The following is a 19,113-nucleotide window of genomic DNA, read 5'->3' on the forward strand; positions in this document are numbered from 1 at the left end:
GTCACCGACCTTCAGTTCATTTCAGTTCAGTTTGGTCGCTCAGTCATGTCCAACTCTGTGACCCGATGAACTGCAGCACGCCAGGCCTCCCTGTCCAACACCAACTCCTGGAGCCCACCGAAACTCATGTCCATTGAGTCGGTGATGGCATCCAACCATCTCATCCTCTGTCGTCCCCTTCTCCTGCCCTCAACCTTTCCCAGCATCAAGGTCTTTTCAAATGAGTCAGCTCTTTGCATCAGGTGGCCAAAGTATTGGAGTTTCAGCTTCAACATCAGACCTTCCAAAGAACACCCAGGACTGATCTCCTTTAGAATGGACTCCTTTTGAATGGACTGGTGGGATCTCCTTGCAGTCCAAGGAGGCAATGGCACCCCACTCAAGTACTCTTGCCTGGAAAATCTCATGGATGGAGGAGCCTGGTGGGCTGCAGTCCATGGGGTCGCGAAGAGTCGGACACGACTGAGCGACTTCCCTTTCACTTTTCACTTTCCTGCATTGGAGAAGGAAATGGCAACCCACTCCAGTGTTCTTGCCTTGAGAATCCCAGGGATGGGGGAGCCTGGTGGGCTGCTGTCTATGGGGTCGCAGAGTCGGACACGACTGAAGCGACTCAGCAGCAGCAGCAGCACAGACAGAACTTATTTCTTTGAAGACCTTATTTCCAAATATGGTTACATTCCAAGGTACCAGGGGTTGGGATTTAAACATGTGAATTTCTAAAGGTTATGTGTGTGCACAATCAACCCTTAACAGAGGGCTTTCAGGGTCCCCCCCAACCCCAGACTACTCTGCCCAACTCTGTTCCTATGACCTCTACCTGGCTTTGTCCCTCCACACTATTCACTCTTGATTTGAAATCTTCAAGCTTTTCCAGATGTGATGTTCAGAAGGGCACTCTCCAACACCAGGACTTCTTTTTCCCTCTACAGACTTTGCCTTAGCTTATTCTTCAAGCTTCTGGTCTGCCCACTGCCTCTAGCAGTATCCCCTCTCCCAGCTGATCCCCATGGGACCTAGTCTGTCCCCAACCAGTCAACTGGCATCTTGATGGATAGGCTTTCCCAGGACAATTGATGCTAAGCTGCAGAGCTTTACAGATGTTCCAGTCAAGGTTAAGTGAGCTGCAAAATGCATCTGGTATTACTAAAAGGCTTGATTTGCCTTTATAAGGAGTTAAGTAATAGAGGATAACTGAATTTAGGTAAATATCTGCTGCTGCTAAGTCACTTTAGTCGTGTCCGACTCTGTGCGACCCCATAGACAGCAGCCCACCAGGGTCCCCGTCCCTGGGATTCTCAAGGCAAGAACACTGGAGTAGGTTGCCATTTCCTTCTCCAATGCATGAAAGTGAAAAGTGAAAGGGAAGTCGCTCAGTCGTGTCCGACTCTTCGCGACCCTATAGACTGCAGCCTACCAGGCTCCTCCGTCCATGGGATTTTCCAGGCAAGAATACTGGAGTGGGGTGCCACTACCTTCAAAGACACATAATTGTAGGGACTTCCTGGGTGGTCCAGTGGCTAAGGTCTTGATTCATTCATCAACATCCAAATAAGAGAAAATCTGGGGAAATGTTTCAACTAACTATACTTGAAACACTAACTACTCTGAGTAACCTATTGATAAAAGTATTCAGGATTGGTCACACAACTGAACAAGGAATCCATACATTAGTAGAAATATAAAAATTTATTGTTAAATTCATACATTATAGGAATGATCTGTCCAAAGTTTAAAAAAAAAACCAACATTCATTTAAAGTAGAAATATGTATGTAAATTAGGCTACTATCTATCATATTTTTTTCGTGTGCTTATTATGAAAAATGTCCACTGTTGTTTCATGACATGGTCTTAAATCAAAATCACAATATCCAAGGGAAAAACGACTCTAAGAAGAGAAGAGAAGAGTTTTTTTTAACAAAAAGGATCAAAGCCATTTTGTTAAAGAATGCTACACAGTCACACATGAGACTATATCCTACCTGTGGTTTCTTAAAATAATCAAGTCCCCTTCCAATCTTAATTATCCATCCATTGTTGAACCTATTGAAATTAGTAATATAGTATTATACTCCAGACATTTAGGTCAGACAATGATCAAAGTTGTATGAAGTGTCAGCTAAATCTCCCCTTAACAAATAAAATCACTTCTTTCAGTGGCAAGAGTTGATCCAAACCTGAGTTTACCTATGGGCTGTGTCTACAATGAAACAAAACAACCATTAGCTGATAAAAGATTTTAACAGTTCAATTACACCTTCCTCATGAATTTCATCTTCCTGAGAAAGCTTCCCTGTTCTGCTAACAAGTGGCTTCCAAGTGTACTCAGGCAGACTGGTGATGTTTCAGGGACTCCCCTGCCTAGAGGTGGGGATCTACCAGGGCAGAGGAAGCCCTGATGGGCACAACACAGCATCCTGTCATGCCTACTAGAAAACTTAATAAACTAAAGAAGTAAAGCCAAATTAAATAAATATCACTATCACCCCAAAAGGAAATCATCCCAATGTCATAATACTGTATGTATAATTGGATATTAAAGTACTTTGCTCAGATGACACAGAACATGTAAATTTTATTCCTTAGAAAATAGGAAACTCACACAGAGGACACAATTAGCCAGATTTTTTTTCTTCAAAAGTGAAAAATACTAAAATTAAGCTTTATTTAAAATTTTAATACTTAAGTGGAATAGTATATGTAATTATATATAATTTATGAGAAATAAAAAGTATTTTTCAACTGCATAAAAATTAAAGTATTACTATATACTAACCTAATTTCTCGGTCATGTATTGAAGAAGAATATTCTAATTCCAAACACACGCCGTGATTCCTGAGCGACTGTTTTATTTCTTCCAGGCCACTACTCTGCTGCCGTTTCCCAGTGCCCTGTTAATAGGAAAAAGAAAACCCCAATTTTTTGACTCAGTTGTTAATATTTTAAATTATCCCTCAGCTATGCAGTGTGTGTGTTCAGTTGCACAGTTGTGCCACTGGCAGGTAGATTCTTCACCTCTGAGCCACCTAGGAAGCCCATGCAACGTATATCTTAGGTGAATTAAAATGTAAATATCCTACCCTAGTTTCACTGTCCATTACTGCAAAGAAGCAGCCAAAGAAGATGAAGTCGTTTAAGAGCAACTGTTTTTATCAAAATAATCATTTTTTTCCTAATGTGAACATAACACAACTTGGTGCCATCTCCTAAGATGTATTCTAATGGTGCTGTTTATTCAGATGAGGCTTTCTTCTCAAATTGATCCTGGAAATATGAATTGTTTAGAATTATCCCTATTTAAATCAAAATCAAGATAGAGATGATAGAAACTATCAATACTGAAGACAGAGTGATTGATTCATAGATCATCCAAGAAACTAACTTGAACAACTATTTTAATAAGAGCGCTCAGCTAAGTGGCCAAATGCAAGGCACAACATACTAAAATCTACAGCATTTTCTCCAGTGTGTTTTGTGCCTATTCCCAGATGGCTCAGGAGTAAAGAATCCACCTGCCAAAGCAGGAGATGCAAGAGATGCGGGTTTGACCCCTGGGTCGGGAAGACCTCCTGGAGGAGGAAATGGCAACCCACTCTCAGTATTCTTGCCTGGAGCATGCCATGGACAGAGGACTGTCCTACAGTCCTACAACTACATCCTACAACTGAGTAAAGTTCGTGATGTTAAGAAAGAGAAAATGCTTTCAGGTACCTACTTCATCCAGAGAGGTGAGAAGATGAATAGTCTTTACTTTACATGGTCTCTTAACCAGCATCTCACAAAATCGAAGGAAGTTATACAGCTGAAAGACATTAGGATAGGTTATTACTCATACATGTTAAACAATAACTATTTCATCCTATGTGAGTCCATTTCACCTACCTGATGTGTGTGTCTAATATAAGGATCTTCTATCCAAACTTCTGTAACTGTTTCACTCAGGTATTCTTGAAAAAGGGACTCATAGCTGAAACCTGTTGCATTCTCTTCTATTTTAATTTGCTTGTGATATTTTCCGGCTATAAAACAGAAGTTTCTGTAATAAAACCAGTGACTACTTGTTTTCTTTTTATATATACTATATTTAGAAACTGAAAAATCAGGAGCACATACAAGTTAATGTTTTTAAACTCATGCACTCAGTGAGCATTTTCAAATGCTTAATCTATACCAGACACATTGCAAGATGCTACACACACACACACAGGTAAATAAGGCAAACTATCCAATGAGTTTTGCCTTCATGGAGGCCAGGCAAGTGGGAAAATCCAGAGATTTCTTGGAATAGGTTCTTGAGCTAAATCCTGTAGAAGCAGACAGTTTATTCAAGAGAGAACCATACTGTATATAAAGATATCTAATATTTTTATCACCATGAGTAGAATCATAAGCTATGATCCAGTGGGCAACTAGTCTTTTTCTTCAGATTTAAGTCTTTTTATGTCTTGCAATTTAATAGCTGAGGTATTATAATATATGGTTTTCCTGATGGCTCAGCAGTAAAAAATCCACCTGCAATGCAGGAGACTTAGGTTTGATCCTTGTGTTGGGAAGATTCCCTAGAGAACTCCAGTATTCAACTCACTCCAGTATTCTTGCCTGAAAAATCCCATGGACAGAGGAGCCTGGTGGGCTACAGTCCAAAGGGTCACAAAGAGTCAGACATGAGTGAGTTACTAAGCACACATTAAATATATAAATGCAATATAATATGGAGTCTAGGAGTCTTAGAACTTGTAGAGTGTGTTAAGCAGAAACTTATAGTACTTCTTAATAATCCAAGCCAAAGACTAGAATGCCATAGGGTCAGCAGGGGAGTTCTATTGTTTTTGTTCATTCAAAATGAATAATTATTGAATAAGTTATCAAAGACTTTTAAGGTTTTTTTTTTTTTTTTAATATGATCCTTAATGGTAGTTCCTGATATATATGGTGGTTGCACTTTTAAACTTCGTTTGAAAATCAGTGGTTTGGATTCTGTTCCTAATATTTCAAAACACAAAATGTTATAAACTGCATCAGTTTTCAAGTTAAGTCCAATAGGTTAGTTTAAGCCAGTGTATTTAAGCCACAAAGTTGATGGTACTCTATTTCCTTCAGATTTCAGAGGGAAACTGCATTGCAGGTTTCAATTTGGGATGAAGTAAACAATTTTATTACTCCTCAACAAAGTAGCCAGCTAGCCAGGTTAATCAGGGTAGCCAGGATTTGGGATAGTACAGAATACCAGGAAGAGGTGTGCAGAGGGCAGGAGTAAACAGGAGCTGAGGGCTGGGGGACACTGATTTTTTTTTTTTTTTTGAGGACAGCAGTTCCTTTGACTTAGAATGCAGCAGCTGTGAATGTCAGGTGGCAACGGCCATTTGTGTCTATATGTCCGTAAACTGGATGCTCAAAAAGCAGTGAACTAACCATACCTCCTGCATCTCATCACTGTGAGTCTCAGTTGTGTCTGACTCTATGACCCCATGGACTACAGCCTGCCAGGCTCCTCTGTCCATGGGACTTCCCAGGCAAGAATACTGGAGTGGGTTGTCATCTCCTCCTCCAGGGGATCTTCCCCACCTAGGGATCAAACCCACGTCTCCTGTACTGGTAGGCTGATTCTTTACCACTGCGCCACCTGGGGAGCCCCCAGAGAACCAATTATAAATAGGGAACCATACCCTCTGCATCTCTGATCATTAAGAATACCTAACTCCTCAAACGTTCTGAATCAAGACAAAAGTCTCAAAGAAGCCCTGGGCATTTCTTGAGCTACTTTAATATTTTGGTCATTTTATAAAGGGAGATACAAATGAGATATAGGCTTTACGTTCAGTATTGTTCTGCTTCATGGGGATCATGAATTCCTTAAAATGGCATGCAAAGTTCTGCAGTATGTAGAGCTGTCCCCAGATTCTCAGGAGGGTATCTGACTGCCACCTTCCCCTGAGCAGAAAACAAAACAACACGGCAAAGGGCCTTCCCTTGTGGTCTAGTGGCTAAGACTCTGAGCTCCCAGAGCAGGGGTCTGGGTTTGACCCCTGGTTAGGGAGCTAGATCCCATACACTGCAACTGAAAACAAAACAAAACAAAACAAAGACCCTGTCCTTTTTTCAGTGATGCAACTAAGACCCAATGTAGCCAAATAAATAAATATTTTTTAAAAAAGTTAAGAATTGGAAATGCAGAGGAGACCTGTAAGCTCCCAAGGGAAAACAGTCCAGACCACACAGAGCTCCAAAGGGCACAGCCAGAAACACTGGATGAAACACGCTTTGTCACAAGAGCTCAGGCACATACTCTCCAAAATAGCCTTCTTACCTTCTTTTTCTTGTTCCAAGCGTTTCTTTAAGTGTTCTGCTCTATCCATGTAGTCAGAAATTATTTTTCTGAGATTATGCTTCTTTGTTTCATCTGTGGTGCCTACAAATTAAAAAATAGACTCTCAAGATTCCAAACAGGCTTTCTCTTTGGTACAGGCAGTGTTTCCTAAGTTTTCCATGGATTTCCTGTCCTTTGGCATGGTTCACCTTCGTGCTAAAATACACAAATAATGGGCCCCAATTTAGCTGGATCCTGTACGACCTTCATCTTTGCACTGAGCATTGGAAGCCACTTTATTTAGGAGTGGGGACTCTGACACTGTGACTGACAGATGGGGACACTCAATCCGGTGCGGAGACAAAGGTGGCTTATTACATGTCACTGACTATGAGCACTATTTTGTTCCAATTACCCATAAGTTTGAAATCTTAGCACAATCAAAAGACAGCAAACAACAGCTTTCTTCCACAAACCAGTCTCTATTCCAGACTTCCCCTTTACAGCTTACATTGACTCATTTTCCCAGCCATCCCCAAAATCAAAGGTATTTTTGAGTATACATTATCAATAAAAGCTTATTCCAAGTCCCACCTCCAACCAGTTAACAAATTACTTCTGGTCCCTTCCTTCCTCCCTTTTAACACTGCTTTCACTTTAATTTCATTTTTAAACTCTGTTTTTAAAAACATTATATTTTGAATTAATTATATATTTATGGAAAAGCTAGGAACATGGCAGAGACTCCCTTCATCCAGATTCCCCTCTATTAACATATTACACAACTAGAGTACAATGATCAGAGCAAGCATATGAACATTCATACAACACTATTAGCTCATCTACATACCTTTTGGTATTTCACTAATTATCCCACTTCATTGTCCTTTATTGTGCCCATCTTTGGGTGAAATATTCCCTTGATATTTCCAATTTTCCTGAGATCTCTAGTCTTTCCCTTTTGTTGTTTTCTTCTAGTTTTATGTACTGTTCATTGAAGAAGGCCTTGTTGTCTCTCTGTGCTATTCTCTGGAACTCTGCGTCTAGTTGGATGTAAAATTGGAAATATCAAGAGAAGATTTCACCCAAAGACAGGCACAATAAAGTACAGAAACAGTAAAGACCTAGTAGACGCTGAAGATATCAAGACATGGAAAGAATACACAGAAGAACTGTACAATAAAGGTCTTAATGAACCAGATTACTCTGATGATGTGGTCAGTCACCCAGAGCCAGACATTCTGGAGTTTGAAGTCAAGTGGGCTTTAGGACTCACTGCTGTTAATAAAGCTAGTGGATGTGATGGAATTCCAGTGCTCACTCACTGCAGCTGTGTACGACTCTGTGAGACTCCGTGACTGTAGCCCGCCAGGCTCCTCTGTCCATGGGATTCTCCAGGCAAGAATACTGGAGTGGGTTGCCATTCCCTTCTCCAAGAGATCTTCCAGACCCAGGAATCAAACCTACATTTCTTACATTTCCTGCACTGGCAGGTGGCTTCTTTACCACTGGCACCACCTGGAATTATAGTAGAACTATTCAAACAAAACCCCAAAGGATGAGGCCCTCAAGGTGTTGCAGTCAGTATCTCAGCAAATCTGGAAGACTCAGCAGTGGCCATAGGACTGGAAAAGGTCAATCCTCATCCCAATTCCCAAGAAGGGTAGTACTAAAGAATGAGCTAACAGTTGGATAACAGTTAGATAATTGCACTCATCTCCCATACTAGTAAGGTCATGCTTAAAATCTTGTATACTAGGCTTCAGCATTATGTGAACCAAGAAGTTCCAGATGTCCAAGCTGGGTCTAGAAAATTGCCAACATTTGCTGGATCTTAGAGAAAGCAAAGGAATTCCAGAAAAACATCTACCTCTGTTTCACCACCTATGCTAAAGCCTTTGACTGTGTGGATCCTAACAAACTATGGAAAGCTCTTAAAGAGATGGGAATACGAGACCATCTCACCTGTCTCCTGAGAAACCTGTGTGCAGGTCAAGAAGCAACAGTTAGAAGCCTGTATGGAACAACTGATTGGTTCAAGATTGAGAAAGGAGTATGACAGGGCTGTCTGCTGTCACCCTGTTTGTTTAACCTATACACTGCTGAGCACATCAGGAGAAATGGTGGGTTGGATGAGCTACAAGCTGGAATCAAGATAGGCGGGAAAAACATTAACAGCCTTAGATATGTGGATGATACCACTCTAATGGCAGAAAGCAAAGAGGAACTAGAGAGCCTCTTGATGAGGGTGAAGGAGGAGAGTATCTACTAAAAAACACTAAGATCATGGCATCTGGCCCCATTACTTCATGACAAATGGAAGGGGAAAAGGAAGTAGTGACAGGTTTCCTCTTCTTGAGCTCTAAAATCACTGCAGTCATGAAGTCAGAAGACAACTGTTTTTTGACAGGAAAGCTATGATGAACCTATACAGTGTGCTGAAAAGCAGAGACATTACTTGGTTGACAAAGGTCTGTATAGTCAAGGCTATGGTCTTCCCAATGGTCACGTATGGATGTGAGAGCTGGACTGTAAAGAAGACAGAATGCCAAAGAACTGATGCCTTTGAACTGTGGTGCTGGAGAAGACTCCTCAAAGTCCCCTGGACAGCAAGGAAATCAAATCAGTCAATCTTAAGGGAAATCAACCCTGAATATTCATTGGAAGGACTGATGCTGAAGCTCTAGTATGTTGGTCATCTGATGCAAACAGCCAATTCATTGGAAAAGTCCCTGATGCTAGGAAAGATTGAGGGCAGGAGGAAAAGAGGGCGTCAGAGGATGAGATGGATGGATGGCATCACTGATGCAATGGACATTAACTTGGGCAAATTTTGGGAGATGGTGAGGAACAGGGCGGCCTGGCATGCTGCAGTCAATGGGGCTGCAGAGTCCGACACAACTGGGTGACTGAATATCAACAATTATCCCACTAAAGAAAGTTTTCTGGTCTAGGATCCCACATAGCATTCAGGGGTTATGCCTCTTTAGTCTTCTCTAGTCTGTAATAGTTCCTTTAGTATGTTTCTGCCTTTTATGACCTTGACATTTAGGAAAAGTAAGCAGTCACTTGTTTTGTAGAATGTGTCTCATTTTGGGCTGCCCCTGTTTTCTGAGGATAAGATTGAGGTTATACATATTTTTAGCAAGGAAATCACAGAAGTGTTGTGCCCTTCTTGGTGGGTACATGAGGTCAATATGTCTTATTACTGGAGATGTCAACTTTGATGACTTGGTTAAGGTGGAGTTTACAGATTTCTCCACTAGAAAGTCACTAATTTCTATTTTGTATGAAAAGCTATCTTGTGGGTAAATATCCTGTCTCTCTTCACTCTTCATCCACTAATTTTAGGATCTACTGATGGTTTGTTTTTTTTTTTTGGCCATGGCATGCAGCATGTAGGATCTTAGCTGCCCGACCAGGGATTGAACTTGAGCCCCCTGCATTGGAAGGCAAAGTCTTAACCATTGGACTGCCAAGGAAGTCCCATTGATGGCCTTTCCCTGTAACAATTACTACTGCTGCTGCTGCTGCTGCTGCTAAGTCGCTTCAGTCATGTCCGACTCTGTGCGACCCAAGATGGCAGCCCACCAGGCTCCCCCGTCCCTGGGATTCTCCAGGCAAGAGTACTGGAGTGGCTTGCCATTTCCTTCTCCAGTGCATGAAAGTGAAAAGTGAAAGTGAAGTCACTGAGTCGTGTCCAACTCTCAGCAACCCCATGGACCGCAGCCCACCAGGCTCCTCCGTCCATGGGAGTTTCCAGGCTAGAGTACTGGAGTGGGGTGCCATTGCCTTCTCCGAATTACTACTGCAGTATTTGCCAAATGGTGATTTTCTATTTCCATCATTTCTACTTAATGTATTAACTGGAATTCCAGTGTAAGGAAAAGCTGTCCCTTCTCGCTCATCTACTTATTTATTCTACTAATAATTTATATCAATATGGACTCATGGATATTTTACTTTATGGGTTGTAATTGAAAACTATCAATTTTTAAAATTTATTTTTTAATTGAAGGATAATTGCTTTACAGAATTTTGTTGTTTTCTGTCAAACCTCAACATGAATCAGCCATAGGTATACATATGTCCCCTCCCTTTTGAACCTCCCTCCCATCTCCCGCCCCATCCCTCCCCTCTAGATTGATAGAGAGCCCCTGTCTGAGTTTCCTGAGCCATACAGCAAACTTCCATTGGCTATCTATTTCATACATGGTAAGGTAAGTTGCCATGTTACTCTTTCCATAGATCTCGCCCTCTCCTCCCCTCTCCCCATGTCCGTAAGTCTATTCTGTTTCTCCACTGCTGCCCTGTGAATAAATTCTTCAGGGCCATTTTCCTAGATTCTGTATATATGCCTTAGAATATGATATTTCTCTTTCTCTTTCTGACTCACTTCACTCTGTATAATAGGTTCTAGGTTCATCCACCTCATCAGAACTTACTCAAATGTGTTCCTTTTTATGGTGTAATATAAAAATGTAGTAATATTCCATTGTGTATATGTACCACAGCTTCTTTATCCAATCATGTCGATGGACATCTAGGTTGCTTCCATGTTCTAGCTATTTTAAACAGTGCTGCAATGAACATTAGGGTACATGTGTCTTTTTCAATTTTGGTTTCCTCAGGGTATAAGCCTGCTAGTGGGATTGCTGGGTCATATAGTGGTTTTATTCCTAGTATTTTAAGGAATCTCCATACTGTCTTCCACACTGGCTGTATCAATTTACATTCCCACCAACAGTGCAAGAGCATTCCCTTTTCTCCACATGCTCTCCAGCATTTATTGTTTGTAGACTTTCCACTGGATCATGGAAAAAGCAAGAGAGTTCCAGAAAAACATCTATTTCTGCTTTATTGACTATGCCAAAGCCTTTGACTGTGTGGATCACAATAAACTGTGGAAAATTCTGAAAGAGATGGGAATACCAGACCACCTGACCTGCCTCTTGAGAAACCTGTATGCAGGTCAGAAAGCAACAGTTAGAACTGGACATGGAACAACAGACTGTTTCCAAATAGGAAAAGGAGTACGTCAAGGCTGTATATTGTCACCCTGCTTATTTAACTTATATGCAGAGCACATCATGAGAAACACTGGACTGGAAGAAACACAAGCTGGAGTCAAGATTGCCAGGAGAAATATCAATAACCTCAGATATGCAGATGACACCACCCTTATGGCAGAAAGTGAAGAGGAACTGAAAAGCCTCTTGATGAAAGTGAAAGAGGAGAGTGAAAAAGTTGGCTTAAAGCTCAACATTCAGAAAACGAAAATCATGGCATCCGGTCCCATCACTTCATAGGAAATAGATGGGGCAACAGTGGAAACAGTGTCAGGCTTTATTTTTTTGGGCTCCAAAATCACTGCAGATGGTGACTGCAGCCATGAAATTAAAAGACACTCACTCCTTGGAAGGAAAGTTATGATCAACCTAGATAGCATGTTGAAAAGCAGAGACATTACTTAGCCGACTAAGGTCCGACTAGTCAAGGCTATGGTTTTCCAGTGGTCATGTATGGATGTGAGAGTTGGACTGTGAAGAAGGCTGAGTGCCGAAGAATTGATGCTTTTGAACTGTGGTGTTGGAAGACTCTTGAGAGTCCCTTGGACTGCTAAGGAGATCCACCCAGTCTATTCTGAAGGAGATCAGCCCTGGGATTTCTTTGGAAGGAATGATGCTAAAGCTGATACTCCAGTACTTTGGCCACCTCATGTGAAGAGTTGACTCATTGGAAAAGACTCTGATGCTGGGAGGGATTGGGGGCAGGAGGAGAAGGGGACGACAGAGGATGAGATGGCTGGATGGCATCACTGACTGGATAGACGTGAGTCTGAGTGAACTCCGGAAGATGGTGATGGACATGGAGGCCTGGCGTGCTGCAATTCATGGGGTCGCAAAGAGTCGGACACGACTGAGCGACTGAACTGAACTGATTCTGACTGGTGTGAGGTGACATCTCATTGTAGTTTTGATTTGCATTTCCCTAACAATGAGTGGTGTTGAGCATCTTTTCATGAGCTTGTTAGCCATCTGTATGTCTTCTTTGGAGAAATGTCTGTTTAGGTATTTTTCCCTCTTTTTTGATTGGGTTGTTTTTCTGGCATTTGTTTGTATGAGCTGCTTTTTTGGAAATTAATCCTTTGTCAGTTGTTTCATTTGCTATTATTTTCTCCCATTCTGAGGGTTGTCTTTTCACCTTGCTTATAGTTTCCTTTGCTGTGCAAAAGCTTTTAAGTTTAATCAGGTCCTACTTGTTTATTTTTATTTCCATTACTCCAGGAGGTGAGTCATAGGGGATCTTGCTTTATGTCATCGAGTGTTCTACCTATCTTTTCCTCTAAGAGTTTTATAGTTTCTGGTCTTACATTTAGGTCTTTAATTCATTTTGAGTTTATCTTTGTGTATGGTGTTAGGAAGTGTTCTAATTTCATTCTTTTACCTATAACTGTCCAGTTTTCCCAGCACCATTTGTTGAAGAGCCTGTCTTTGCCCCATTGTATATTCTTGCCTCCTTTGTCAAAAATAAGGTACCCACAAGTGCATGGGTTTATTTCTGGGCTTTTGATCTTGCTCCATTAGTCTGTATTTCTGTTTTTGTGCCAGTACCATACTGTATTGATGATTGTAGCTTTGTAGTATAATCTGAAGTCAGGAAGGTTGATTCTTCCAGCTCCATTCTTCTTTCTCAAGACAACTTTGGCTGTTTGGGTTTTTTTGTGTTTCCATATGAAATGTGAAATTTTTTTGTTCTCGTTCTGTGAAAAATGCCATTGGTAATTTGATAGGGACTGCACTGAATCTGCAGATTGCATTTGGTAGTATAGTCATTTTCACAATCTTGATTTTTCTTACCCAGGAACATGGAATATTTCTCCATCTGTTTATGTAGTCTTTTGATTTCTTTCCTTAGTGTTTTATAATTTTCTGTGTACAGTTCTTTTGTCTCCTTAGGTAAGTTTATTCCTATTTAATTCTTTTCGTTGCAGTGGTGAATGGGATTGATTCTTTAATTTCTCTTTCTGATTTTTCATTGTTAGTATATTAGTATGTAGAAATGCAAGTGATTTCTGTGTATTGATTTTGTATCCTGCATCTTTGTTAAATCCACTGATTAGCTCTAGTAATTTTCTGAACTATCTTTAGGGTTTTGTATGTACAGTATCATGTCATCTGCAAACAGTGAGAGCTTTACTTCTTCTTTTCCAATCTGGATTCCTTTTATTTCTTTTTCTTCTCTGATTAGTGTAACTATGTTAAATAATAGTGGTGAAAGTGGACACCCTTGTCTTGTTCCTGATCTTAGGGGGAATGCTTTCAGTTTTTTACCATTGAGAATAATGTTTACTATAGGCTTATCATATATGGCCTTTACGATGTTGAGGTAGGCTCCTTCCATGCCCATTTTTGAAGAGTTTTAATCATAAATGGGTGCTGAATTTTGTCAAAGGCTTTTTCTGCACCTATTGAGATTATCATATGCTTTTTATCTTTCAATTTGTTAATACGGTATACCACATTGATTGATTTGCGTATGTTGAAAAATCCTTGCATTCTTGGAATAAACCCAACTTGATGATGGTGTATGGACTATTTGATGTGTTGCTGAATTGTGTTTGCTAAAATTTTGTTGGAGACTTTTGCATCTATGTTCATCAGTGATATTGGCCTGTAGTTTTCTTTTTGTGTGTTGTCTTTGTCTGGTTTTGGTATCAGGATGAGAGTGGCCTTGTAAAATGAGTTTGGAACTGTTCCTTCCTCTGCAAGCATCTTTTGGAAGAGTTTTAGAAGGACAGGCATTAGCTCTCCTCTAAATGTTCGATAGAATTCTCCTGCGAAGTCATCTGGTCCTGGGCTTTTGGGAAACTATCATCATTTTCTTGCTTAAATATTATCAGCATTGGCTTTGAGAGCTCCTTGTGCTGGCTCCTGTGTTCTTTTGACGTACCCCATTATTTTTTGACTACTTCCTTACACTTTTGGTGCAGAATGTTGTAGTTTTCTTACTCCAGCCCCAAAATCAATCACTTCTCCCAGAGACTGTGGTTTGTTTTATTGAAGAATGGTATCAAGAGATCATATTCTGAGTGCTAAGTGTGCTCATTGTGGCTTGGGGAAAGTCTAGATCCTTTCTGTCAATACAGGCAGAAAGTCTATGGAGGTTTACTAATACATACATCTCTATTGCTGTATCTGTCCATCTGCATCAAATCCCACAAATTCATGCTAACTTTGATCCGACAGGGTTTATTCTAGCCTTCCTCCTTTCCTTACCTGTAACTTCTTTCATTATCCACAATATATTTACTAGCTTGTTCCTGTTTAGATCCCTGTGTAGGGAAGATCCCTTGGGGAAGGAGATGGCTTCCCACTCCAGTATTCTTGCCTGGAGAATCCCATGGACAGAGGATCCTGGTAGGCCACAGTTCATGGGGTTGCAAAGAGTCAGACATGACTGAGCAACTAATACTTTCACTTTCAAGTTCAGTATAGACATCAAGCAGTTTCAGAATTCTTAACCCATACTGTTGTGAGAAAAAAAAAAAAATTAACCAACTAAAATATAATGTTTGGGACTTCCTTGGTGGTCCAGAGGTTAAGAATACGCCTTCCAATGCAGTGGACTCGGGTTCAATCCCTGGTCAGGGAACTAAGATCCCACATGCCACAGGGCAACTAAGCCCATCTGCCTCAACTAGAGAACCCATGCTGCAACGAAGACCCAGCACAATCAAAAAAGAATTAAAAAACAAAACCTGCTTTGCCACTTTTAGCTGTGTGACCTTGGCCAGTTATTCAACCTCTTTTTATCTTCTTGTCTAACACAGAAAGAGTAGCAGCACCCTAGAAAATTGTGGAGAGGACTAATTATGAAAAACTAATTGCAAAGAGTTGATATGACAGCATCTGAACAACAACAAATTATGATACTGGCATGCAGAAAATACTCCGTGTTGTCAGTATCATTATCATCTACTTAATTTCTTTATACACTGCCCTCTCGGCTTCCTTTAGAACTAGATTTTATCTAACACCTGTTTTCTTAACTCTACTGTTACTTTGCTACTGCCTGTGCTGCTGTTGCTGCTAAGTCGCTTTAAATATATGCTATTCCCCCTGTCCTCTTTCTTAATCATTATCCTCGATCACAGTTTGACCCATCCTTCAAACATGACTTTGTCTTCCAGGTTTCATCAGATAGCCATCTCCAAGTCCCATTGGAAACTCACTCCCACATCTAATCTATGAGCCAATGCCAGTAATTCAATGTCCACTCTGTCCTCTCCCTAATCAGTGGTGTCATTCAGGTCATGGTTCATTCAGGCCCTCATCTCCTCTCATCTTTACTCCTGCAGGAGTTCATTAATTGATCTGCTTGACTTCAGTCTCTTCAGGTTCATGTTTCTCCTACACTCTTGACCTGTTCACTCATTTATTCAAGAAATATTTACTGAGAACTTACCACATGCCAGGCATTATTCTAAGCACTGGAGACACAGCAGTTAATAAAGCAAAACAGGATTCCCCACTATCATTCAAACGGGAGGAAAGACAACAACAGAGATAAATTGGTAAAACACATATGTTAGACTGTGATAAAGTGCTATTAAATAAAGCAAGGAAGAAGGATAAGCGAGTCCTGGGATGGGGGTTGTAATTTCACATTGGGGGTCAGGGAATGGCTTCACAAATAAGGTGATTATTTGTATAAATACCTGAAAGAGGAGAGAGAATAGGTCATGCAAATATTTGGGAGAAAAACATATGCCTAAGAGAGGCAACTTTAATTATGTCACTCCTTTGCAGAAACTTTAGTTTCTCCTTGTCAATGAAATGAGTTAAAATCTCCTGGCAGTCAAGGCCATCCACAGCATGCTCCAACCATCAGCCTATCTTTAAACTTCTCCTCTTCCTCTATAGGTATATGCTAAAGTGAACTGAACCACTTATTTAGTAAAACAGCACGGAGAGAACTAGTACACTTTTAGCTGAGTTTCTGAAATTCTACTTACCCTTCCAAAACCCCTATCGAAAGCAACCCCCACCTTTCCATCCCCAAATGACCACTGGCTGTTTAAATCCTCATTGCATTTGTTTCCATGGCTCTTGGCACTTATTCCCTGCAGTACAGTTATTGCATTTATATCTTAACCTTCAAGATCATGTCACCATCTCTTTAACCACCACAGGATCAGAGGAGCACACGGAGCAGAACTCCTGGGATTCTGCTGCTTCAGGGTCCAGCACTGTATGCCATGTCCCTTTCTGGGAGTCAGCAGAGCAGAGCTGCTAAAGCCTTGGGTTCCAGTTGTGACTCTACCAATGGTAGCAGAACGGGAAAGTGAACTTTGCTTTTTATGCTGTTAAAATGAGGGTAACATCACCTCATACTTCATAGGGCAACCATAAGGACGAACTGGGATCATGCTTCTAATGTGCTCTGCACACTGCCTATCACTCAAGACTTACAAATGATATTACTCTTATTATCACCATCATCAAATGGTCCCTGCCCAAGGTAGGGTTTTAGAGTTCTAAGAAAAGCACTGTACACTGAAGAGCAGCCTCTGCTGTCTCAAAGCTTCTGAAACATATCAGAAATATGCAGGCAAAAAGGCATAGAGGGGAGATCTTGGGCCAGACGGGGAACCCAAGAGGATGGGGAGCAGGGGCTCGTTTTAAGTCAATTAATATATAATTACATGTTTATTACTTGCAAGGGATTGTGCTCGGTGTTAAGGTTATTTGGGTACTTCTAGGGGCTTCCCTGGTGGCTGAGAGGTTAAAGCGTCTGCCTGCAATGTGGGAGACCCTGGTTTGATCCCTCGGTTGGGAAGATCCCCTGGAGAAGGAAATGGCAACCCACTCGAGTACTCTTGCCTGGAGAATCCCATGGAGGGAGGAGCCTGGTAGGCTACAGTAAACAGGATCACAAAGAGTTGGACACGACTGAGCTACTTCACAACACTGAATTGGTTATCTGATGCGAACAGCCAACTCATTGGAAAAGTCCCTGATGCTGGGAAAGATTGAGGGCAGAAGAAGAGGGCATCAGAGGATGAGATGGCTGGATGGCATCAACTGATGGAATGGACATGAACTTCAGCAAACTTTGGGAGATGGTGAGGGACAGGGAGGCCTGGCATGCTGCAGTCCATGGGGTCACAAACAGTTGGACACAACTGGATGACTGAACGACTGAACAACAACAACAACACTGAATAACCATGTAACAGAAAGTCTTAACTCTCACAATCCTATACATTTCTCACACCAAATTTCAGTATATCCATTTCTAATGAAAAAACTTAAATTGGAGTATAGTTGGGCTTCGTAGGTGGCGCTAGTGATAAAGAACTCACCTGCCAATGCAGGAGACATGGGAAACACTGGCTCAATCCCTGGGTTAGGAAGACCCACTCCAGTATTCTTGCTTGAAAAATCCCATAGACAGAGGAGCCTGGCAGGGCACCGTCCATGAGGTCACAAAGAATCCCCACATGACTGAGCAACTACTACTTTTATAGTTGATTTACACTGTCGTGGTGGTTTCATGGGTACAGCAAAGTGAATCAGTTACACACACACCTATATCCACTCTTTTTAAAATTCTTCTCCCATGTAAGTCAGTAGAGAGTACTGAGTAGAGGTCCCCGTGCTATACAGTAGGCCCTTATTAGTTTTTTTAACTTATAATGAAAATGTTTAATGAGAAAAATAAGGAAAAGGGTGTAATGAACACCCTTATTATTTATCACCTAGATTTAAAAATTGTTAGCATTTTGTCATATTTGCTTCAACGTTCAAATTCAGACATCATGACAATTCCTTCCCAAACATGTTAGTCTGCACCCCTAAAATTAAGAATAGAGTTTGAAAAATACCATACTACCTAACAAAGTTAATAATTTTATTGCTACTTGTTCCATATACAATCTTCCTAAATTGATCCCCAAATATTTTATACAGTTCGTTCAAACCCAAGTCCCTTCAAGGCAACTACTACATCTGCTGCTGCTGCTGCTGCTGCTGCTAAGTTGCTTCAGTCGTGTCCGACTCTGTGCGACCCCACAGACGGCAGCCCACCAGGCTCCCCGGTTCCTGGGATTCTCCAGGCAAGAACACTGGAGTGGGTTGCCATTTCCTTCTCCGACGCATGAAAGTGAAAAGTGAAAGGGAAGTCGCTCGGTCGTGTCCGACTCTTAGCGACCCCACAGACTGCAGCCCACCAGGCTCCTCCGTCCATGGGATTTTCCAGGCAAGAGTACTGGAGTGGGGTGCCATCGCCTTCTCCGAACTATTACGTCTAGTTACCTCTTAAAATTCTAGAACAGTAACCTCTCTTTCATTGACGACATCATTCTAATAAAGATATAAAAGAAACCAGTCCACCTGTCCTGTAGAATACCCCATCTTCGGTATTTCACTGCTGTCTCGCGGCGAAAGGAATCGTTTTAACTCTTTCACTCCCACTCAGGCAAGACGGACGGGAACTCCATTTCCTCCAGTCTCTGCTCCCCGGCTCAGTGCTCACCTTTCAGAACCTGCAGGAGCATATCGATCCCCTCCTGGTAACACACCAGAGCCTGCGGGTTCCGGGACTCGGACTCCAGATCTAACGCCCGCTTTAACACCGTCAAGGCAGCTGTTCTCCTAGTTTCCTGCTGCAAACCGGACCTCGCCATAATCTCGGAAACTAGTTTTTCCCGTTCCTTGGTGGGTGGGTCAGCGGCGCGCCAGCATGCGGTCACGTGAACCTATGCCTCTGCGCTCTCTTTTTATGGTGCCGGAGTGGGA

General features: G+C 41.5%; 1 protein-coding gene across 3 annotated transcripts; it reads right to left on the reverse strand.

Moving 5' to 3' along the window:
• On the reverse strand, window positions 1,671-19,112 carry MITD1 (microtubule interacting and trafficking domain containing 1). Of its 3 annotated transcripts, none has more exons than XM_005686282.3 (7): window positions 18,851-19,112; window positions 6,311-6,412; window positions 3,886-4,022; window positions 3,719-3,805; window positions 2,779-2,894; window positions 1,985-2,045; window positions 1,671-1,890 (listed from the first exon to the last, which is right to left on the reverse strand). In XM_005686282.3, the coding sequence occupies exons 1-7, from the start codon at window positions 18,999-19,001 to the stop codon at window positions 1,795-1,797; spliced, it is 750 nt and encodes a 249-aa protein (XP_005686339.1). In that variant the 5' UTR covers window positions 19,002-19,112; the 3' UTR covers window positions 1,671-1,794. The 3 variants fall into 3 exon arrangements, with proteins under 3 accessions (XP_005686339.1, XP_017910399.1, XP_017910400.1); XM_018054910.1 differs by having other exon boundaries at window positions 18,709-19,011; XM_018054911.1 differs by lacking the exon at window positions 18,851-19,112 and adding an exon at window positions 7,161-7,272.

This window comes from Capra hircus, chromosome 11, assembly GCF_001704415.2.
Source record: "Capra hircus breed San Clemente chromosome 11, ASM170441v1, whole genome shotgun sequence".
NCBI lineage: Eukaryota > Metazoa > Chordata > Mammalia > Artiodactyla > Bovidae > Capra > Capra hircus.